The sequence below is a fragment of the Cotesia typhae genome, unplaced genomic scaffold (genome assembly GCF_013202065.1).
Source record: "Cotesia typhae breed Kobodo isofemale line unplaced genomic scaffold, CoteBio_Ctyphae contig_5, whole genome shotgun sequence".
NCBI lineage: Eukaryota > Metazoa > Arthropoda > Insecta > Hymenoptera > Braconidae > Cotesia > Cotesia typhae.
This window is the reverse complement of record NW_027423757.1, coordinates 11,909,700-11,933,191: the sequence shown is the minus strand read 5'-3', so window position 1 is coordinate 11,933,191 and position 23,492 is coordinate 11,909,700. Positions and strand designations below refer to the sequence as shown.

The following is a 23,492-nucleotide window of genomic DNA, read 5'->3' as shown; positions in this document are numbered from 1 at the left end:
ATGAATTTTAAATTTATTCATGACTTGATCAATGATCCTCCTGAAAGTCACAAAATTACCCGAGCAATTGTCGGATTTTTTTTTGGATTTGCAATAGCTATTTTTTATTATGTCACTGTTGTAATTGATTTGGGATTTACACCATACACAACTTTCATGCTGGGTGTAATAAGTGTATTGCTGATGTCTATTGGCTGTGCAATATCCATACAAGTATGTAAAAAAAAATAATTAAAACTAGTAACTTTGAAGTTACATAAATAGTGTAATTTAATTATTTTTTTACAGATAAGATGCGTTTGTTTTCTGACACTTCCGTCATTTTTAGGCCGTACAGGCCGCAATGTACTAAAAACTCTTACAGTTGCTTACATTATTTCTGGGCCGGTGCTTAATTTGAGTTACAATGCAAAAGAAGTTGTCCGTTCATTTGCATGTACCGCGGAAATGCATGCCAATTTAACTAAAAAGCGATTTGATTTAACGTTTGAGCCCTTCAAGCAGGTACTAATTATTTTTTATGTTTAATTAAATATAATTGATAATCAAATGATTATTGTATTAAAAAAGGTGATGCTGGGAATGGAAGAAAGTAAAGCTAACATGAAAGTAGTCGCTGATTCAGTGAGAAAATTAATGCTGCCCATAGTGGAAGAAGTAGAGGGTAAAGAAGCGATGAAAAAATTCAGCGAAGAAAATGATTACATTGACGAAGAATCAGAAGTGAATAAAAATAAAGAAAAATTAAAGTCTAAGCACAGAAAAAAACGGTATAAATTGGTGCTTGATACAAATCGTATTTTTAAAAGAAATCAAAAGGAAGAGACTAATGAAACAGAGGAGACTGTTTTGTCGGCGGCGGATTACGAAACAAAGTATCGAGAAAAAATAAAAGGCAAATGTGAAGATCAGCTCGCTGCGGGCTCTGAAAGATGCCGGTAATGCTAGATATTAATAAATACTCAGTATTTAAATTATGTAGATTAATAATGATGATAATTCTTGAATAAATAGCTCTCTCTTTCCGTTTTGATAATTATTTACAAGTGGGGTCAATTTCATTTTGAGCTATAACTAAGTGAAAAATTAATATTTTCAAATTTTTTTTTATTCTGCTTATTTATGATAAAAAATGTCGTGAAAGAAAAAAAAATAAAGATTTTGATAGCTTTTTTGCTTTCAAAAGTTGAAAAAACTTTTGGCTCTGATGTTTTTGGATAAAATTTATATTTTAACTTTTTTTGATGTTTTTGATATTTTTATATATATATATATATATATATATATATATATATATATATATATATATATATATATATTTTTTTTTTTTTTTTTTTTGAAAAGTATATAAAAATTAAATTAAATTAGTCCTATTGACAGTGCTTTAAATTTTAAATTTAAATTCAAATTTTATAATTTTAATTCAAAATTTAAATTAAAAAAAAATTGCAAATCACGATTGTTTAAAAAATTTATTAATTTTTTTGAAAATTTGTTAAAATTGTGACAAACAGCTTTTTTATTTTAATTGTTCGTTTTTTATGTATTTTTCAAAAAAAAAAAAAAAAAAAAAAAAATATCAATAAAATCAAATAGAAATTTAATTTAAAAAAATGAACATTAAAATAGTTGACCCGACTTGTAAAAATTTACCTTCGTTTTTATTGAAGATATATGTTCGCAAAGTCTTATGACCAGTGTTATGATGCCGTTACATGGGCAGCTGCTTGGCTTCTGTGCTGGCCAATGAAACTTGACTTTATTTGTGACGCTGTTACTTCTCTGGGGGGTGCTAACATATGTAATCCTGATGGCAAAGTTGAAACAGGCATCGGGGAAGGATATGCCGGGCTAAAAGGTATTAATCGGTGGCATTAATTATCTCTTACATCTTATTTCTTCTTTATTTATCATTTTGTTCCTGTAGAGGCTCAAAAATTCCTCGAAGATAACGCCAAAGACGGCCAGCTGCAGTACAAAGTCAATCTGGTTAATTCTTCAGCTCTCGTGGGCGTACACGACGCCAAGGACTCTGCTAAGGCGATCTTACATGAGTTTACAGTTCGTCGTGATTTTTTTGTATCTGTAGTGACGATAATAAAGCGTCTCTTGGCGTTCATCGTCTTCAATATTATTTGGAGCGCACAGAAGTATCACGATCGGTATCTTGATGTTATTGACCACGACAATCGTTACATTACTAAGTTCTTCAAGAAAATAGATGCAAGACGTGCACTAAAAGGAAGTTCTACTCTTCTGCCATTGAAAAAAATCGAACGTTCGAGATACATTAATCCTTATTCAATTAAATTAACCACTCAAGAGCGCCGGAATTTAATTGCTAGATCGCTCAGATTAATATTTGAAGTTTTTACTACTACTATTTTTATTGTGCTTGATTATCTTTTGTATTACACTTTGTTTCTTGTTAATAAGCACGGTAAAATTGAAATTACTCAGGTAATTTTTTTATCTTTAGGTTCAAAATTTTTGCCGAAAATTTTTTTTTTTTATTAAGATCAATAAAAAAAGCTCCAATTTCCAAATTCTGTTTTTTTATTGGTCTTAAAAAAAAATCATAAGAGATATTTTTTTATAAAATTAAATTCTAAACAATTTTTTTATACGACCAATATCAAAAATTCAACACCATTAATTATTACAATTATTTTGAAATTACGGCAAAAATCCTGACGATAATTATCCTCATCTTGATGATTATTATCATTGATATTTTTTATTTGCAGTCTGGCGAACATAATTTGCATATAACCGTACGTGGTGTAGGATTGATGGCCACATTAATGCGCAATATCTTCAACCGATTCAATATTAAAAGGCATATAAAAGTATCTGTATCTAATATCGAATGTCTTCCACATCCTCATAAACTTCCAAATTATATTTTCTACAAAATATACCTTACCTATTTATTAATATGGATTTTAGTATTTATCGACGGTTATATTAAAAGATTAAGATCTAAAATGTGTTCATTTTTTTATCCCAAACGGGAGGAGCAACGTATCGTCTATTTGTACAACGAGACCCTGAGGCGCAGATCACATTTCAATCGTTTCAAACGTAGCCGGATAAGAGTATTGGCCCGAGAACAATTGTTAGAACGTAGTGTCGATGTTTGGTTTGTCCTGAGAAACGACTACCCACGCTGGTTTGGTTGGCTCCGTTTTTTCGCGTTTGCAAGACCTAGATGTCTTCTCTGCAACGAAACGGAGCCTCGAAAAAAATCTAATTTCCACAAATGCGAAACTCCGAGCTGTCCTTTCTTCTATTGCAAAGATTGTTGGAATGACATCGGGGAAATTTGCTACGCTTGCACACCAGATAACTTTGATAGCCAAGACGAGTCCGACGTCCTAGATTCTGATGAAGAAAACGCGCGCATAAATGCCAGATCCGAAGAATCCTACTTCTGGCACCATTGCGTGGTTTGTTAATGATGATTGCCGTTACCTAAGACTTGATAGCTCCAGAGGTCATGAATAAATTTTATAAAAATTAATTTAATGAATTAGTGGCATGCAAATCCTACGTGAAGTTAATAAGCTCAGTGATTTATTTGCGTAGAGCGGATGGAAAAAAATAAATAAAAGGACTGGTAAATCGTGCATCATCATTTTGTCGAAGAGCCACGTACCTTGCATTACTGCATTCGAGTTATCATCATGTTAAACAGACTTACAATGCAGATGCTTATCATTTTCATCGTCTCTGCGACAATTGCATCTCTCAGTAGTTTTGTCTCAGCTGAGGTTCTTAATAAGTCCAGCATGTACTCGACAAAGTATGATAATATTGACATTAATATGGTTATTAAAAACGACCGGCTGGTTAATAATTACGTCGCTTGTATGTTGGATGAAAAACCTTGTACTCCAGATGGTGAAGAACTAAAAAGTAAGTTTTATCTATATTATTATTATTCATAATTCACAAGTCACGGCAGTCACATAGTGACTGCAAGGTTGCTAGTATATTTTATTTTATTAAAATAAATACTTTTACATAATAAAATTACCTTATTGCAGAAAATATTCCAGATGCTTTAGCGACAGAATGCGCAAGTTGTAGTCCAGCTCAAAAAAATATCGCTGAAGTAATGTACCATCATCTGATTGATAATCGACCGGATTTATGGTCCAAACTGGAAGTCAAGTACGATCCATCGGGCAGCTACAGAAGACGTTATCTCAGTCTGGACAAGGATGATGATGATGATGATGATGATGATGATAATGATGAACAAGAAACTCAGTCGACGACAATGAAAGTTTAGCTTGACGGTCTGTAAATAATATTTCGGGTGAATGGACAATAAAAAATAAATAATTCAATGATTAATATGCGTCATAATTATAGGAGGTAATTTAGTATTCTCAAAGTGTGTCTGTTTGTTCTTGGTACGTTTAATCCATACGAAAATTAAAAAAGCACACGGCTCCTAAGACGGACGATTTAGTGACAAGTAACATGCGAAAATGATGGTTCACCTAAGTACTGTATATACATAACGTAACGTGTAACGGAACGTGGGTGGGCCCAAGATATCTTCCCCAGCCAGTCTTCCCGGAATTCCATGTAGCATATAGTATTCTTTGTGTGTTGTACTGGTTGCGAGATGATTCTACAAGTACAAAGAATAATAAAAAATATATTATTTGTATTTTTTTTTTTTTTCTTATTTTCTAGAGTTTCAAGCAAGGGTAAATCCGGTGATGTTGTAAACTTTATAAATATATATCCGTGCATATATGCTCAAATATCCAGACGTGGGATGTAGTGTAATTTTAAAAATTAAAATAAAATATTTAATGGTATTAAAAAATTTTATCTTGAAGTAAAGCCCGCCGGCAAAATTCAAGCAGACATGTCTCGGCATTATGAGTTTGGTGCTTATTGTAGGTATGTGCTTATGCTGTGCAAGTATTTATAAATGATTTTACTTAGAAGTATTAAAAGAAGAAAAAAGTGAGGAGGAGAAGAATAAAAAAAAAAAAAAAAAGCTAAAGGTTGAAGGAAAAAAGGGACGTTAAAAATGGATGTCAACTTTTATTCTTCGCCCCCATCTTTCTTGACGCGCAAATAGAATAGTACAATTTCACAGTCCCCCTGAGAGGTCTTTGTGTTAGTGTATAGTGTGTAGCAATATAATGGAAAGAGTAAAGTAAAGCAGGCAGGCAAGCGCAGCGAACGAATTCGGGGACGAGGAACGAACCAACTCAGAAAGTCTCTTCTTAACGCGCGTTGGGTGGTCTGCCGCTCGCTGTTTATGGGCCACTGCATCTGCGCTAGCCCAAGCTCCACTCGTACCATGTATTACCCGAGCCCGCGCTCGTTCTTTGAGCGACGCTCTGTGTGTGGTCTACGCGCGCCCAGCCTATACAGGTATAACTTCTCTCTCCTTGGTTTGCTATATAACTCGGCTATAACTGAACAACATACACATATAAAATATATATATATACATGTTTGCTGACTCTAATATACATTCAATTCACTGGTTGTTAATGACTTACCCGTATCAACGTGTTGTCTTTGCGCGGATTCGCCCGTACTTAGCTTTCATCCACAATAATTATTTTAGCTATTACATACTTGGATTCTGTTCGAGCTATTTTACATACAATCCTCCTATCCTGACATTCGGATTAAAAGCCTCCGGTCGGTAAATAAATTTTTAATTCAACAGCAAATGCCTCTTAATTAATGACTCTGTCCCAATTACCCGGGTTTCAGTCAATAAAATTTTTTTATTGAGCATTATAGTCAACCAAATGTTCATTAATTAAGTTAGCCGACATCTAAAAATTTTAAGAATTTTTTTTTATTGAAAAAATTATTAAAAAAAAATTTCATTTGTAAAAAACTGGAAGTGCAATTTTTAAAAACTATTTTTTTGTTATAATTTAATTATTGGGGAAAAAAAAAAAAAAAAAAAAAAAAATCAAAAAATCAAAAAATTAAAAGCGTCGGCTAATTTTAATATTTTAAGTAATAATTAACTATTCGCATTTATGTTGCGTAAGTTAGCCCAAGTCCAATCAATTATTCTGAAAAATATATAATAAAATTTATATTATAAATTTCAGTATTTAATGTTAGTTTATAATCCTTAGATTAAAACTCCGATTAAATAACTTTTATTACCTGTTTTTTTTTTTTTTCTTCTATGAAGCTTCAGCTAGCTAGATTGTATCAACTATAATCTACATATAATTGAGCTCATGCAGATGTATAATTTAATAAACTTTTTTAAAAAACAATAGTCTTCTTCGAGCTTGTAAATAATAATAATAATAATATGAGTGTAGGCTTTAAAATGTCACACTGTCTAAAAAGCAAAGAAAAAATAATTAATTGATGTGGTGTATTATAACTTATGTCATTAATTGATAAAGCTTAAATGTTGAATAAAACATGTGTCTTGTCAGTGCAATTTTTCTACTCGATCTAATTCTAGTTATGAAGGATCTTCTTTTGACGTCTGCAATTTTTAAATTCCAGTTGTCCTTTACCTTCATCTTCATACTCTTGTTTATAATATTATAATTATTATTATAATGTGTGGTATACAGGAGAGTTGTGACGAGGACCACACACGTGGCGGCGATCAGTGTGCGCATCAAGCCAGTAGTGTTTTTTATATTTTTTCAGCCTTTTTTTATTAACTTCTTATATATATATTTTCTCTTAGTTATACGTGCGAACGCGTTGGAACGGCCGAGCAGCACAATTCTCGGTAACATCACCTGGAATTAAAATATTTTTAGTATAAACAACAATAAAAAATAACAAAACTAATGGTCTGTTGAGAAGAAATAAAAAAAAAGCCTTGTGTTATCTGCACCGAGGTCTTACTCTGGTGTCTCGAGGGTCCTGGACAGTTCTGGGTACCAAAAGCTGGAGCAAGAGTCCATAATATATACACAATACCCAAATAACATAACAATGATTGTATGTACAGCAAGTATATGTATATTATTGTTGAGAGTTGCTCGGAAAGAACAAATACAGCAAGGACGGCATGATTTTTGTGCGCCACATTGTGAAAAGACCACCCACGATGAGGACAAGGCGCAGAGGCAATATTTAGCGAAAGGCAAATCTCCGTCGGCGGACCACCCACCTTGTATTCGTCGTACTTGGTCGTCGTACTCCGTCGTCGTCGTTTAAGTAATCAGTGGTTCTTGCTCTCTCGATTGCGATCCAACCCAGCTCCGATGTGATGCTGCTATCTTGGGTCTACTCTCTACTCTATACTTCTCTTTAGCTTTAGCTTCAACTTCATCTTTAGCTTAAGCTTTAGCTTGGACTTGGACTTGGCTCTGCTTGATGCTATGCTCCGGGCTCTGTAACTCAAATATATCAGCGCAAGTACTGTACTGCGCCCTCTAACGCGGTGCGCTCATATTATTCTGCTGTTATCCAAAAGAAGAACAAGGCCAAAATCAAGTCCAAGAGCAAGAGCAAACCCAGTACATATGCATGCAGACAACAGCATGAGTATAAGTATAATAAGTAAGGAAGATAGCTTCTTCTTCTTCTTCGTCTTCTTATTTTTGTTCCTCTGGTCTGAGTTGAGTAGAGACTCTTTAAGCTTGAGGCTTCATCCCCGAACCCCGAAGTAAAGACGGTGTGTATTTACCTGATGTACACACTGGAGATAATGATTCTTATGTATCATTAAATTCACTCGATCCTTTCCTTTTTTCGTTATTTTTCAGTTAAATCATCCTCTTCATCTAATCGACTATCCTTTTTAATAAGTACCGGTTAAATTGGAGTTTAATGTACTCCCAGCGGAATCCATTAAGAACCAAAACAATAAGGATTACAATTTAATGTATTACATATTATACATATACTTCTTTGTACATATGAGTACACACACACACACACACACACACACACACACACACACACACACACACACACACACACACACACACACACACACACACACACACACACACACACACACACACACACACACACACACACACACACACACACACAACACACACACACACACACACACATACACACACACACACACACACACACACACATGTGAATATACAAACATATATATATATATATATATATATATATATATATATATATATATATATATATATATATATATATATATATATATATATATATATATATATATATATATATATATATATATATATATATATATATATATATATATATATATATATATATATATATATATATATATATATATGTGTGTGTGTGTGTGTGTGTGTGTGTGTGTGTGTGTGTGTGTGTGTGTGTGTGTGTGTGTGTGTGTGTGTGTGTGTGTGTTTAACAGTGGGGGAATAGAGTGGCGGCGAATACCGGTTAGTATACACGTCAAAACCGTCGTTGGTTTAAACATTGTCTATAGCACCAGGCTCGCGCCCTGGACCACCCAAGTCACCAAGATTGCACACACGGAAGTTAAACCATTCCCTCTCTATATCCACGCGCTTCGCAGACATTCATTTGGGCGCACACTAAAATGTTTACCTGAAATATCTACATACATATAAATATATATACAGATACCTTTATGTGCAGGCACTCTGATCGGAGCAGTTAATATATTATTAAATATTTAAAATGCATGATAATAAAATAACAACGTCGATAGTTATGTGAGCTTGTTAATCTGCTATTTAATTACGCAATAAATAATTTTACCGAGCTAAGACAAATGTATTTGAAATTTCGATTGATAATTTAATTACTGATAAACGACGTGCTATTTATGCCAGCTGACAAGTACCTTTGTTTATTATTCAAGTACTCAGTTTGACGTTAATTAAGTAAATAATTTTTTTTTTTTTTTTTTTTTTTTTATGAAGAATTGATAGCTACTGGATCATATTATTACAAATATGGAGACGCGAGATGTTATCAAGGGAAGAAATAGACAAAATCTAAATAATATTTTTATAGGATAAACAAACAGGATAAATTAATATATTACGCAAGTTAAAAGTTGTTTGTTGAATGAATGAATGGATGAATGAATGAATGAATGAAATAAAAACGTCAGACGTTGCGATGTTATTCTCTGTAGCTAATGTAACATTACGAATTGTGATTGTGAAGTAAATCACACTTACATGCTGGTCTATTGAAATACCATCTAGTACTTTGTATAACGCACATATCTGTGTATACATATGTATGTAGATATATGGGTGTATATAGTTAGTTAGACGCTTTGGGTGGTCCTTAAACATCGCCGTGGGCGGTCTCAGATATTCACTAACACCATTTTGTGTGTGATATTAATCGGAGAGTAGGCATCACGCTTTTTTTATTTAACATCCGTGGTAAATAGTGTTGATAGCGAGTTTCAGTTTTACACTGCTCTCCAAAGCTCCATTCCAAAATTATTGTGTCAGAGCTAACTAATTTAGTTCGCTTTTATTATTATTCATTTTATTTTGTTGGTTTTTATTAGTTATTATTTATCGGTTTTTATCCAGACAACTCCGATGCATAATTAATCACGATCAGTCTTCGTAGGATCATCAGAAGAAGAATTTCCGGTGGAAATTTATATTCATGTGACGTGTCTAATGCCGAACAAAGACAGTCTGGAGTCTAGAGTCTAAAAAAAAATGAATAATAACAATTATTATTTATTATCCCTATTCATAATTGATTACCGCAATATTTTACGTTCTTCCTGATCATCATGATGTAAGTAGCGGCTGAAGAACTAAACTTTTCGCGACTTAATACATCCATATTTAAAATTATAATATATATATATATATATACCTAGATTCAAATTGTTATTAGTTCGAACTTGGATATATAATATATAAACCGCATCGTCATCTGGGTAATCCTCGCGTGCGATTACTTTCTCTCTCCTTCATCAGCTCTCCTGTAAGCTGGTGTTAGTACTCCTGTCTTATCATCACGATCTGAGTTTAGGTTGTGTAGAGAGGACAGTGCAGACCACTGCTTTTACCAGAGCCTTTTGGTACTTTTATCTTGTGAAAATATATTTTTTCCGGGATGTTGGAGTGAAAAATTCCTCTGAAGATTAAATTTGGAGTTTATGGTACCTGTTGAAGAAATGTACCAAGAATAAGATTGGGAAAAAATGTAAATTGGAGTGAGCTAGTGAGAAGGAGACTTACCTGAAGGATACGATCCTGCTGTGACGCACAACTGACGACATGTTTCACCCGAGTATCCAAGGGAGAGCTTGGATTCCTGGAGTGTGTGCTTGAGCGAGATGGAGGAAAGGAAAGTAAGTAGTGGGGAAGAAATATCAACTATGGCTGGCGCTGAAAGCCGTGTTGGAGTTGGAGTGAGCCGGAGCCAGCCTACACGACTACGAAAGAAATGTAGCAGCGAGCAACAGCTCCAGAGAGTGCCAGAGAGCTTCCTTCAGTACCAACTTTGACGGCTAAGCGCGCGATTCGTGTGAGGTTATCCACGCGCTCAACACATCTGATCGCTATTTTTTAAATTATTTACTTTCAAGTTACGTGTTTACTTACTGGAGTTACTCGATATTTAAATACTCGGATTTTTATTTATTAAATATTGATTTTAAAATATTTTAACTGATAGTAAATAGGAGTAAAGTGTGGATTAAATACAAAAAGTGAGAAAGGCTGACTACAGCCTTACACTTAATATTAACACAGTGCGTCACGTACACAGACACACACACTCACAAAATACCACACAAGCATCAGCTCGATTTTTCTCTTTTTCTCGCCGCTTCCTCTTATTCTTTTTGTGAATGCTGCAGCAGCAGCAACAGCAGCAGCAGCAGCATCAACAGTATCACCAGCACCATCACCATCAACCGACCTGTGGTTGTTTAAATAAAATATAGTTTGTTTATTATTTTAATTTAAAAATAAATCGCGGGAAAATTCAAATATTTACTTATATATGTGCAAGTGTGTGCTCAGTGTAAACAAAGTTGTGAAAAGTGACAAATAAAATTTATTATTGAGCTCGGATTGAATGTTTGAGCACCAGCTATCACCACGATTAAAATTGGATATTATAAGGAACACGAGTGTGCGCGGACACGTGGTGTATTATCATCACTGGTACGTGATAGAGAGGGTGCAAATCCAGTGAATAATAATTTTAAAGTGATACGTGGGAGCAAGCAGCAGATGCATGACAGATCATGGTCTCTGAGTCCGAGCCTACAGGGATCCTAGCGGGACGCCCTATTGGTGCTAGTTCTAGTGCTAGTACCTGTTATAATACCAATAATATTAATAATAATAATCACAATAATAATATTAATAATAATAGTATTAATAATTCGCCGGGAAATTCACAACCGGCGCAACATCACACTAAAGATAATAATGCCAATAAAAACATTGAGACGTACGATGTCGACGAGAGGCATATGTCCAATCTATTGGTCAGGCCGAGCTGGACAGATGCTGCCATTGCCCTGGATCAAGTCGAAAAGGTGTGTGTGAATTATTATACTCTGGCTCTGACTTTGCAATATTATTAAACATTATACATTATTTATTTTATTTTAAAGCGAGTCATTTAGCTTTCTTTTATTCTGACAATACCAGACGTCTGACAATTTTTTAGAATTATGGAAAATTTTTTAAAAAGGTTTTGCATGCATTTTTATATTTCTTCTTTTATGTTTTTACTATTTTAAATTATCAGATGTCTGATTTATAGTGAAAATTAAGTTAGCTGACATTTAAAAATTTTTTTTTATTGATAAAGTGATTAAAAAAAATTTTTCACTTGTAAAAAACTTTAAAAACTCTAAATGCAATATTTAAAAAAAATTTTTTTGTTCTAATTTAATTATTAAAAAAAAATTAAAATCGTCGGCTAACTTTAGTATTGATTTATAATACTTAAATTAACAAACTGACATTTTTTTTAGATTTCTTAAAAAATCTAAAAATTAAATTACTATAAAAAAATTATTTAAATATTTAAAAATAAATAATTGTCTGTTATTTTGAGTATCATTATTTTCTTCACACTAAACCAATACTAAAATCTATTTAATAAAATACCAAAGTAAAATAAAAACCAATACTCTTTTTAAAATGCTAATTTGAAACTGAGCATAGCACGGAATAATTTTTTTTGTCCGAGTGACTTTTCTTCTTCTTATTCTTGATCTTCTTCTTAAAGTACTTGATCTCAATACTTGTAACGACTTTTATTTGCCGGACTCTAGAGATATTATACAGTCTGGAGATTAAAAGCTTGAAATTTATCTGTAAAAATAAATAATAAATAGAAAATCTAAAAGTTTAAATGAATAAAAGAAGAAATGAATATATTTATACGACTGTTGTATTGAATTAGAGGATACAAACCGATACTTGAGTAATAGTCTGAAAGTTAATCGTCTTAAAATTCTCTCCCACATCTCGTAACGTTTTTTACTATTATATTTTATTATTCACGGTCCTTTCTCTTTTTCTATCGGTATAATACGTAAATCTGTCGAAATCGCAATCGTAAATGGCAACAAATCAAAAAATATAAAAAACCAAATGTTCCATGACGAATTATATATTTCGATCAGCATAATATAATATAATAACATGACCTGTAACATAAAAAAAAATTTTTTTTTTTTTTATTTCTTCTTAAAAAATACCATACAAAAATGTACTTACACTACTACTCACCATATTACCCACACATACATGAAGATATACAGACAAGTATAATATTATAGTGTACTGTATAATATATAATATATAATATTATACAGTATAGCAGTGTGAACGATTGGTTAGTCGCGCGCGTCACATACCGAAGGATGTCGCTCTACCCAGGTCGGGCAATGGTCCCTTTACTTTTCGACTAGACCCACATACAGAGAACAGAACTTACGGCTTTTCTCAGAAATTTCCGCTTGGGAGGCGAAACGGAAAAGCTTGCCGACCCCCGCCCACTTAACTTAACTTGACTTGAAGTTTCATTTCACATCTCTATTTCTTCTCAACAAAATAAAACCAACTACAGAGTGTAGTGCAGCAGACTCAGACTAGGGAAGACTAGTATAGACTCCAGACTCAGCTCCAACAATGTGTTATTTATTTCCTCTATTATTACTGGAGCCGGGAAGAAATTCCAGACATTCACCATTAAGTAGATCATCATTAATTATCAATAACAGATGCAATGGTTGTTGTATTGATGATGGTTGATGTCTTTACTAAAAATAAAATTCAAAAATTTAGGGAAAAATATCCAGTTAGTTTTTTTTTATTTGACATTAACGACTCTTAGCCGCGGTTTGCTGATTTGCATTTGAAAATTACACGGTTCGCAGGCATGTGGACGGCGGTGGGTTCTGTACCAACATGCTGGTGGAACTGCCTGGGGGTTTCCTGGGCGGTGAAGGCTACGGGGGCTGACACCACTGATGGATATAAAATTACTCGTACTCGTATGTTATACACATAAGCTAATCACGTAAGTCTATTGGAAAAATATTGGAGCACTCCAGCGCACTACCCCGACATTACTCTGCATTAGCATTATACATCATGCCCTCGATCATTTTATTATTAAGTTATTTATTATCTGTAATTCCATCCTGTATTTATTTTCGTAGACATTAAAAACAATCTTGCAATCCCAGTCTCAGTGTGGATTGAGGTAATGATGAGTAAACGATAACTTCCAAGCAAATTGCTGTAAAATCCTGCAAAAAATCAGTGGAATTATCTTCAAAGAAGTTAACTTTGGATTTTTTATAAATAAAAATGATTTCATTTTATTTTTATGTTATAATTTTATTTTTTTCTTTTTGAAATCAATTTTAATTTTCAAAATTCAAGATTTAAAAAAAAAATTACTATCCAAAAAAATAATTTTTAATTTTTTTACAATAATTTTCTTGATTAAAAATTATATTTTCAAATCAAATAAATTTTTTTTTTATCGATATAATTATTTTAATTCAAATAAAACAATTTTAAAAATATATCTTACCTTTTTACTTTAAAAAAAAAAAAAAAATATTAAAATTTGTGATTTCATGCTCCAGCGTTAAATTTTCTTCTTTAAGACCATCAATAGTCTCAATTTTACATCTCAGTAATAATTACTTCATCAGTTGTCAGCAGTATTTAGTATTATATGTTAATCTTCAGACATATTGCAATAATTATTGTTACGTTAATTAACATTAATCAATTACAGAGATTATTAAGTTAATGGAATGACGGAGAAGAATAATTTCTCTTTATGTACATCTTCTCTCTGGTACTTTAAAAGCTTTTTTCTTATTTTCATACAGAAAAGATAAGCGTATTGTTGCGGGTGGTCCAAGAGCCACATTGTCAGAATCAGAGAACTACCACCGGCGGTGACCAGCGGCAGGTAGTGGTGCAACGTTGCCGCTCGCAATGTTGCGCTCAGTCCTTCCCTCGTGCTCGTTTATCTGAAGAAAATTTTATTTAAACTTAAATTTTTATTTCTTCATTTCTTCATTTTTATTTCAATTATTCCTCACACTGTAGAAGAAATAATTTCATTTAATATCTCTGCTTTTATAACACTAATGCATGCCCTGCAGTATCTGTAAAAAAAAAAATAATAATAATAATAAATAAATGAATGTATTTAGAATAAAAATAAAAATAAAATCTATGACTTACCGTAAACTTTCGCTAACTCTAAAGTTATTCGACAGGGCAAGGCAGGCGGTCAGAGGTCAAAGCTGTGGATTCGAGCGAGGTTTCAAGATCATCTCAGTCGAATAGCGGACTTTCTCCAGAGAAACGCTGGCAAGGTACTCTTTGTTACCATCCTGATCCTTGCGACCTTGAGCATTGCTGTCAAATGCGCCCATTCCCGAAACAAAGTCGAACAATTGTGGATTCAAGGTAAATATATCACCTAAAATCAAACTTATCACTCGATCCTTTTTTTTCTCCAGGGTTTTAAACTTAATCCTCGTTACGGTTTCTCCGTGCAAGAATCTGTACTTTTAAGAGTTTATTTTACCGCTTCCCTTTTGTCGGCACGGAAATCCCAGCTAGGTAGATTTTTTAAAAAACCGGAAAAAACTCAACCTGTGTACATATATAATGTTGACTTTAAATGAGTTAAAACATTAAATGGAGATAGAAGAAGAAGAGTATGAAGAAGAAGAAGACGATGATGATGATGATGATGATGATGATGATCATCATCATCATCATCATCATCATCATCATCATCATCATGAAGAAGAAGAAGAAGAAGAAGAACCAGGGAAGAAGTTTGTAGAAGGCGGTAGAAAAAGAAGGCAAGAAGGCACCAGAACTGTATATGGGTTGTAAGAACCCGCGGCGGCTGCTGCTTATAGACATTTTCATTTAGATCCTGTCTCCTCCCCCTGTCCCTGTCTCTCATAGCATGCCTTCCGGCTCGAGCAGGAAAAGAGTAAGAGAGAAGCCTAAATCAAGGGAACAGAGAAGACGATGTACGTATATATAGCCACGGACACATCCAGATGCAACACACACATGGATAGAGAAGAAAAGAGAGAGAGAGAGAGAGAGAGAGAGAGAGAGAGAGAGAGAGAGAGAGAGAGAGAGAGAGAGAGAGAGAGAGAGAGAGAGAGAGAGAGAGAGAGAGACCTACCACCAGGAATCTGTTGTTGTTATTGTTGTTGTTGTTGTTACTGCACCAAACCGGTGATGGTGGAAGGTCTTATTAAACAGGGGATCTCATCTCACGTGGACGTCCTGGATTGGGGCTTCCAGCTCCGGAGCCTCTGGAGCCTCTGGATCCGATCAATAAATGACATAAATATTGAATTAATTGCCGAGAGTTCAGTCGACGTAATAAGAGCTGCGTTATGGAGTCTGGAAGAGGCTAGAGCTGGAGATGCTGGCTGTGTGTGGATGGGATAGTGATGAGCACCGTCGCCGCCGCCACAAGATGGGATGGGGTCCGTGTGCCGTTCCACGCAGTGAATGGTCGCCATGGGTGGCCCGCATCGCCTCAGTCTTTCTCTTTTTCTCTCCTCTCGCTCCTTCAGTTTCCTCGTGGAGTCTGCAGACATGGATAGGATATATATTTTAGTCTGTATAAATGTATAAATGTATAAAATGTATGTCTGTATGAGCGTGTACGTTACCTAGTCAGTTGAGTGAGTCTCTGCTGATGATGCTGCCGGGGCTACGATAGGTACTGCGTGCTACGAGTGCTTATACAACTGAAATTTAACTCCGGCGACGAACAAGACCAAGACGACCAGAGTCGAGACTCCGCATTTCTTCTCCCTCGCTCCTTCCGATACTTTTTACTTTCATCTCTCTCGCGGACATTATGCGTGTCTACTCGCCTCAAACGGTATTTGTCTCTCATCCTTGAAAATTAGTTGTATCATTACGTTGATTATTTTCTTACTTGACGTCTCATTTAGCCAATAAAAATTCACCGGTCTATTTTCATATTCATATTCATATTTGCGAATTTTTTTTATTTTTAACATCTCATTATCCTTAATTGATTTTGTTAAAATACCTTTTTTAATTGGGTATAGATTGATACATTTAAAAGTATCCATAAAAATTTATATAAACGTCACTATGTGACTGCCGTGACTTGTGAACTATAAATAATGATTTTTATTTAATTGCACTGTAATTTCTTGAATATTGACGTTTTTAAAAATATAAGCTCATTTTGATGTTACACTCATCGAGACCTTTTATTTGAATACCCACATGATTTTTTTTTTTTTTTTTATATTTTTCATATATACATATATATAATATATATAAATATATGAAAAATTGATGTGAGTACACAAGATACAGGAGACAAAATTTTTTTTTTATTCTCTTAATAATATAGATTACTTGTCAAGTAGATATTACTCACATAATCATTGATCAATTCTCTCCCTCGGCGGTCAGAGTTTCTTTAACAAGAATTTGCTCCAAAACTACTTTTTTAGTGCCCTAGGTTTAGCTTATTATTATTTTAAGTTATAAGAAGGCTCATATAAAGATAATTGGTTAAATCATTTCTTGGTACTCCAACTTGTAATTTATATTGTATATTGCGTAGATATCTATTCTGTAACAAATAATTATTTTTGGGTATTAATGCGTTTTACAGAAGGCGGAACTCTCGAGCGAGAGCTCAACTATGCGGAGGACTGGCTCGGAGAATCGGCCCCACAGACTCACCAACTGATAATTCAGATGCCAAAACATTCCGGTGCAAATGTCTTGAATCCACAAGCGCTCAAGGAACACCTCAATATTATTTCACAAGCTATGCAAGTCACTGTCGAGATGTTTGAAGTGTAAGTGTTTATATTTTTTATTTAAAAATTTTTAATATCATTTTTATTTATTTTATTTTATTGCAGAACGTGGAGTCTCAGAGATATTTGTGTTAGGATGACGATACCAGATTTCGATAATTATCATATTGAACAGGTATTTAATGCTCTATAAAAGAAATTTACGTTTATTGTAATTAAAATATTTTATTTAATGATCAATAATGAATTTAAATCGGCAGATTTTTGAAAAAATGATCCCGTGTAATATTATGTCACCGCTGGACTGCTTTTGGGAGGGAAGCAAACTCATGGGGCCAGAATATCCTGTTCATATTCCGTAAGTATATAAATTAGTAATAAAATACATTTATTAAATAATAAAGATAAACAATATGGAGGATATTTAAATGAATACTTACTTTATTTTATTTTATTTTATATATAGATTTCTTCCAGCCCACAGATATAAGTGGATAAATTTGGATCCTTTGAAGGTAGTAGAGTACATGAAAAACACCAACGAGACAATGATAGCGGGGTTTCCATTTTACATACTTGAAGAGTACATGAAGAGGGCTGGAATAACAAATGCATATCAAACGAAGCCTTGCTTGGACCCCACGGATCCACATTGCCCCGAGACGGCTCCGAATAAAAAATCCCGGCAACCGCTGGACGTCGCGGGAGAATTAACCGGTGGCTGTCACGGGTTCGCGACTAAATTTATGCACTGGCCCGAGGCGCTCTTGATTGGTGGTGCTAAACGCAACAGGACTGGACACTTGATGCACGCCGCTGCATTGCAAACTGTCATACAGTTGATGTCCGAGCGCGAGCTGTATGATTCATTAACTGAGGACTACAAGACCCACAACATCGGCTGGACCCAAGAGAAAGCTTCCCAGGTGTTGGAATCCTGGCAACGCGCTTTTGCTAACACTGTTAAAAAATTACAGCAGCATACTCATTATCCCAAAAACAGTTCGCTTTCTTTGTACAACTCCTATGCGTTCAGTACTATTACTATGAATGATATCATCAGTAAACACAGTGAAATGTCATTGAAAAATGTTGGCATTGCATGTGGACTTGTGGTTAGTATTCTTTTCATTTTTAATTACACTCAAATCAGCAGACATCTGGAAAAAATTTTTTTTTATTATAAATTAATTATTTAATTTTTTTTTTTTTTTTTATTTTCAGCTGAGAAATTTTTTTATTTTAATTATTTATTTGTTAAAAAAATTTAATATTAATTACAATATCCATTTTTTTAATGATACTAAAATCAGAAGATATCTGAAAATTTTTTTTATATTTATTAGAAATCAAATATAAAAAAATATTTTTTAAAAATTTGTACAACTTAATTATTATAAAAATCCAAAATATTTACAGATGTCTGTCAATTTCAATATCACAATTTTTACAATAAAAATTTGACGTAAAAAATATACTTATTAAATAATTAATTATTTACTTAATTTACAGATACTTTACTCATGCATCGTGCTGTTCCACTGGCAAAATCCAATGTTCTCACAATCTGGAATCGGCCTGGGCGGAGTGATCCTCGTGTGCGCAACAATAACAGCTGGCCTTGGCTTCTGTGCTGTCCTGGGGCTGCCCTTCAACGTAATCACCACTCAAATCCTTCCCTATCTTCTGGTGGGTCTCGGTTGCCACGACACATTCTTGATAACCCACGCCGACGCGAGTGATTCTTGTTCAGCTGTAACCGTGGGATCTAGCGAGGAAACAAGACCGCTTTCATCATCGGCTTACTCTCCAGTCCTGATGAGCGAGTCGCATCGTACAACAATAATCCTAAAGCGCGTAGGACTGTCAATTTTACTAAAAGGACTGTGCACTGCTTCAGGTCTTGGAATTGCAGCAATAATTCCAATTCCAGCTTTGAGAGTATTTTCCCTGAAAGCAGCGGTTCTTTCAATCTTCATTCTCATATCAATGCTTATCGCCTTTCCAGCTCTGCTGAGCTTGGATCTTCGTCGAAGAAAAACCGGCCGGTGGGATATTTTATGCTGCTGTTTTCTGTCTTCAAAAACAGCTGCGCGGATTAATAAAAAAACTCACATAATCTCAGAAAATAAAGCTAATAATATCAGAAATCATGTAACGGCAAACAACAAAAAAACTCATTACGCTGATTGCAAACGCGTTGACCAAAATGAATGGACTGACAGTAATGATGATAACAATATCAACAGAAACAGTCACAAAGATAACTACGAAAAGCACGGGGATAATTATGACGAAGTAGACATGAAAGAGCAGAAAAATTTGCAGCACCAGCATTACTGTCACCACCATCAGTATGAAGACACAATAACTTGCTGTGGTGACCGAAGCAAAGATTGTCTCCCGCTTAAATTTTCACTCAGAAAATTCGCTTACATGCACTACGGCCCTTTTCTAACAAAGCCCTTGACTAAAGTCATAGGCATGATATTGTTCGCGATTATTTTAATCGGCAGCGTCTTGAAAGGAATGAACATAGAAGAAGGATTAGAACTGGGTGACCTGGTGCCTCAACACTCAAAAGAGCACGCGTTTCTTGAAGCTCAGTCAAAGTACTACGGATTTTACAGCATGTTTGCAGTGACTGAGCGTGATTTCGACTACCCTAACAACCAACAAATGCTCTACGACTACCACGACGCATTTACGCGGGTGAAGAATGTCATCAAGAAAGACGAAAGCTCGCTACCACAGTTCTGGCTGAGTCTCTTCCGGGACTGGTTGAAAGGTCTTCAGGCGGCGTTTGACAGAGATTATAAGAACGGATGTATAACGCAGGAAAGGTGGTTTAAAAATGCCAGCGATGAAGGCATACTTGCGTATAAATTGCTCGTCCAAACAGGCCACGTTGATAATCCTATTGAGAAGCAATTGATTTCTTCTGTGAGGCTTGTAGATTCGGATGGCATAATTAATCCCCGGGCTTTTTATAATTATTTAAGTGCCTGGGTTTGGAATGACGCTTTGGCTTACGGAGCTTCACAGGCTAACTTGAGACCGGTACCGAGACAATGGATTTTTGTCAACGATGAGGAGCTCAAAATTCCCAAAAGTTCTGCGATAGCTTACGCGCAGATTCCTTTTTATCTTCACCGGCTGAATTCAACCGCTGAGATCACCGAGCTGATCAGAAATGCTCGTAATTTGTGCACAAAATTTGCAGAGCTGGGTCTTCCTAATTTTCCGTATGGAATTCCATTTATTTTTTGGGAGCAGTATATGAATTTAAAACGCTGGCTGCTGATCGCATTTTTCTCTGCGATAGGAGCGAATATATTGATTGTTGGAGTGCTGCTGCTGAATGCCTGGGCAGCGATGCTGGTTGGACTGTCACTTGGAGGAATAGTTGTCCAGCTGTTTGGATTAATGAGCCTGTTTGGGATGAAATTAAACGCAATATCTGCGGTGTTGCTGGTAATAAGTGTTGGAATATCAGTACACTTTACTGCTGACATCTGCTTGAGCTTCGTGACGTGTGTCGGAAGCAACCGCGACCGGAGAATACGGCTGGCTCTGGAACACATGTTCGCTCCGGTAATTCACGGGGCAATAGTCACATTTTTGCCGATCATCATGCTCGCATTTTCAGACTTTGAATTTATTGTACGGTATTTCTTCCCCGTACTGTCTAGTCTCATAGGAATCGGGCTGCTCAATGGGTTGTTTTTCTTTCCAATTCTTTTGTCGCTGGTGGGGCCCAACTCGGAAATTACTCCGCCGACAGCTCATCCAGATCGCATCGCGACTCCGACGCCTCCAGCTTCACCAGAAATTACTCGACGCAAAAGACATCACAGAAGCTCACATCATTCTGAAGGACCTCCCAGGCGGCCTCATAAAATTGATAATAACAGTTCTAGGCAGTTACACCAATTGCACTCCGAGCCTTCGTTAACTACCATTACTGAGGAGCCCAATTCTTGGCACAGTACTCAAGAATCTTGTATTATTGTTCAGCCAGAAGTTAAAGTTGAAACAATGTCGACTTGTGGCAATCAGGTAAATATTTTTTAATCAATTTTTTTGGTTGAAAATTAAAAATTTTAAATATTTAATAAAATTTTTAAAAAATTTTTTAGAATTGCAATGGTAACGGCGGATCTTCAGATAATAATGGAACATCATCTGTACTTACATCAACTCCTCACATAATAACAACGACAAAAGTCACCGCTACAGCTAATATTAAAGTGCAAGTTCACACTCCAATAAGCGGTAAGTTTTTACAATAATTATTAATTTGTAACTTAATTTAAATTATTAACTTGTAATTTAATTTAAAACTGGACACAAAATTTTTCTTATTTTCTAAATAATATAGATGATGTAGAGAATGTTGGCATTTAATTAAATTGAAATTTTTAATTGTTTAGGTGGAATGGTAGATCGCAGTGACAAGTATCGTCATTCATCTTCATCATCATCGGGAAGTTCACAAAAAAAGTCCTGTTGCAACAATAGTAGTAATAATAATAATAATAATAATAATAATAATAATAATAATAATAATAGTAGTAGTAGTAGTAGTAGTAGTAGTAGTAATAGTACAAATACTAATGTCAGCGAAAAAGTATTTACTGGTAATAATTGTAACAATTAAAACTACCAATTTTGCTTGTAACAAGCAATTATTAATATAATAGTAATATATAAATACTATAATAAGAAACGATAAATATTTTTAATAATAAAATAGTAGCTGATATGGGAGCAATAATTTGAACTTGAGCTCAAGTTATAATGCGATATGTTAATAAAATAATAAACGTGAGATAAATTATTGCTCTAATATTATGTTGTAGCGGCGGCGATAATACAAACAAGGCTGACTAGAATTTATTATTAAATAATAGATAAATGTGTATTATATAGCTTGTACTTTTAAATTGATTCATACTGATAAGCTATTTTATTATTATAATTATTTATACTACGATAGTTATTATTATTATAATTAAAAATAATAATATGTATTCAATAATTGTGCATAGATTTTATAACTATTTTTAAATTTGTACATAAAGCGACTATTATTTTATAAATGAATGGACGAGAGATTTTAATAATGAGATTTGTGTAATTCGTTGTTACCAATATAATTGTGTGGAAGCGGCTATACTAGTCTCGCACTTGGCGACTGTCCTGCTGGGTGCGAGGCATCCAAATTGTCAATTATTTTTTAATCAACAAAATATATGAGTTAATATTTTATACTCGTATACGGAAGTTTGTATGTGTGGAATTAATCAATAATATATATTTTATTATATTATTATTAATAATATTACTACGATTATAATTATTTTTATCACTATTAATATAATTAATATGTATAATTCGTGGACGAAAAACAAATTATTTATTATTTATTTTTTAATATTTTCCTCAATATATGAATTGTACTACACGTGATAATTTGTATAAAAAATGAAAATTATAAAAAAAAAAAATGCCAAGGTAATTTTATAATTACTTAACGAAGACTATTTGTCAATTATGTAAAAAATATTGTAATATACTTTTTTTGTAACAATTTATGTATTTTTATGTAATTATATGAATATTCATGATATTCTATTAAAATTTTAATCCTTTTATTTTTATTATTATAAACCTTAAGCTGATTCTTTGCTTAATAAATCACAAAAATTAATATGATACTGTAATTAACGACAGTATTAAAAAAAAAATAATCGAATAACTTAAAAAAATAAAACTTACCCAATTCATCCAATACTCGATAATAACTTTTAGCGGAGTTCATAAAATGTTCCACTTGTAAATTTGCACTTGAGGTATTTTTATGTTCTTCAGAAACTATAGTTTCAAAAAAATAACTGACAGTAGAAATTTAATTTTCATGGAAAAAATTTTTAAACCGCGTTGCAATTACCGTGAATGTTACCATTACCGCGGAATCCGATGGAAGAAATGTTTACGCACTTTTAAAAATCTCTATTCAATTTTTTTTTGTTTAACAATATTTTTTTTCGGCAAAAACAAAACTGTATATATATAATATAAAATAACAATCTTTTCATCTGTTTCAAAGCTTTTCAGCGGCAAAAGAAAATTTTTTAAAGTTTAAACTGAAAATTTTCACTCTTGTCATCACAGTAATTAT

General features: G+C 33.8%; 3 protein-coding genes and 4 long non-coding RNA genes across 8 annotated transcripts; 3 read left to right on the top strand and 4 right to left on the bottom strand.

Moving 5' to 3' along the window:
- Positions 1 to 3,462, top strand: LOC141531541 (protein sneaky). Its single transcript, XM_074249433.1, has 6 exons — positions 1 to 213; positions 289 to 504; positions 571 to 938; positions 1,671 to 1,858; positions 1,928 to 2,460; positions 2,748 to 3,462. Exons 1-6 carry the CDS (start codon positions 1 to 3, stop codon positions 3,456 to 3,458), a joined length of 2,229 nt encoding a protein of 742 aa, XP_074105534.1. The 3' UTR covers positions 3,459 to 3,462.
- Positions 3,463 to 3,686: 224 nt separating this feature from the next.
- On the top strand, positions 3,687 to 4,512 carry Csp4 (chemosensory protein 4). 2 transcript variants are annotated; one of them, XM_074249449.1, is made up of 3 exons: positions 3,687 to 3,918; positions 4,050 to 4,304; positions 4,381 to 4,512. In XM_074249449.1, exons 1-2 carry the CDS (start codon positions 3,687 to 3,689, stop codon positions 4,295 to 4,297), a joined length of 480 nt encoding a protein of 159 aa, XP_074105550.1. In that variant the 3' UTR covers positions 4,298 to 4,304; positions 4,381 to 4,512. The 2 variants fall into 2 exon arrangements, with proteins under 2 accessions (XP_074105550.1, XP_074105549.1); XM_074249448.1 differs by lacking the exon at positions 4,381 to 4,512 and having other exon boundaries at positions 4,050 to 4,358.
- LOC141531555 (uncharacterized) lies at positions 4,167 to 7,859 on the bottom strand. Its single transcript, XR_012479947.1, has 7 exons — positions 6,880 to 7,859; positions 6,169 to 6,770; positions 6,025 to 6,071; positions 5,538 to 5,822; positions 5,237 to 5,450; positions 4,512 to 4,645; positions 4,167 to 4,306 (listed from the first exon to the last, which is right to left on the bottom strand). It is a non-coding gene; the product is annotated as an uncharacterized LOC141531555 (long non-coding RNA).
- A 1,227-nt stretch (positions 7,860 to 9,086) lies between these two features.
- LOC141530809 (uncharacterized) lies at positions 9,087 to 10,331 on the bottom strand. Its single transcript, XR_012479800.1, has 3 exons — positions 10,197 to 10,331; positions 9,829 to 10,121; positions 9,087 to 9,655 (listed from the first exon to the last, which is right to left on the bottom strand). It is a non-coding gene; the product is annotated as an uncharacterized LOC141530809 (long non-coding RNA).
- A 117-nt stretch (positions 10,332 to 10,448) lies between these two features.
- Ptc (protein patched) lies at positions 10,449 to 22,867 on the top strand. The gene is made up of 9 exons (XM_074248136.1): positions 10,449 to 11,509; positions 14,735 to 14,927; positions 17,158 to 17,347; positions 17,414 to 17,483; positions 17,569 to 17,666; positions 17,775 to 18,423; positions 18,821 to 21,367; positions 21,448 to 21,583; positions 21,742 to 22,867. The coding sequence occupies exons 1-9, from the start codon at positions 11,213 to 11,215 to the stop codon at positions 21,966 to 21,968; spliced, it is 4,407 nt and encodes a 1,468-aa protein (XP_074104237.1). The 5' UTR covers positions 10,449 to 11,212; the 3' UTR covers positions 21,969 to 22,867.
- LOC141530810 (uncharacterized) lies at positions 12,055 to 14,825 on the bottom strand. Its single transcript, XR_012479801.1, has 6 exons — positions 14,700 to 14,825; positions 14,032 to 14,620; positions 13,356 to 13,741; positions 12,717 to 13,249; positions 12,399 to 12,634; positions 12,055 to 12,296 (listed from the first exon to the last, which is right to left on the bottom strand). It is a non-coding gene; the product is annotated as an uncharacterized LOC141530810 (long non-coding RNA).
- Positions 14,972 to 16,256, bottom strand: LOC141530811 (uncharacterized). Its single transcript, XR_012479802.1, has 3 exons — positions 16,169 to 16,256; positions 15,670 to 16,083; positions 14,972 to 15,116 (listed from the first exon to the last, which is right to left on the bottom strand). It is a non-coding gene; the product is annotated as an uncharacterized LOC141530811 (long non-coding RNA).
- Positions 22,868 to 23,492: the final 625 nt, after the last annotated feature.

What these genes read in the sequence shown, in the direction of transcription:
- Ptc (XM_074248136.1), top strand. Translation starts at nt 11,213, where the DNA reads ATGGTCTCTGAGTCCGAGCCTACAGGGATCCTAGCGGGACGCCCTATT. An exon ending in CCCTGGATCAAGTCGAAAAG is followed by an intron (nt 11,510 to 14,734) that starts GTGTGTGTGAAT and finishes GTTATTCGACAG; the next exon opens with GGCAAGGCAGGCGGTCAGAG. An exon ending in CGAACAATTGTGGATTCAAG is followed by an intron (nt 14,928 to 17,157) that starts GTAAATATATCA and finishes TGCGTTTTACAG; the next exon opens with AAGGCGGAACTCTCGAGCGA.
- Csp4 (XM_074249449.1), top strand. Translation starts at nt 3,687, where the DNA reads ATGTTAAACAGACTTACAATGCAGATGCTTATCATTTTCATCGTCTCT. An exon ending in AGATGGTGAAGAACTAAAAA is followed by an intron (nt 3,919 to 4,049) that starts GTAAGTTTTATC and finishes ACCTTATTGCAG; the next exon opens with AAAATATTCCAGATGCTTTA.
- LOC141531541 (XM_074249433.1), top strand. Translation starts at nt 1, where the DNA reads ATGAATTTTAAATTTATTCATGACTTGATCAATGATCCTCCTGAAAGT. An exon ending in CGTTTGAGCCCTTCAAGCAG is followed by an intron (nt 505 to 570) that starts GTACTAATTATT and finishes GTATTAAAAAAG; the next exon opens with GTGATGCTGGGAATGGAAGA. An exon ending in GTAAAATTGAAATTACTCAG is followed by an intron (nt 2,461 to 2,747) that starts GTAATTTTTTTA and finishes TTTTATTTGCAG; the next exon opens with TCTGGCGAACATAATTTGCA.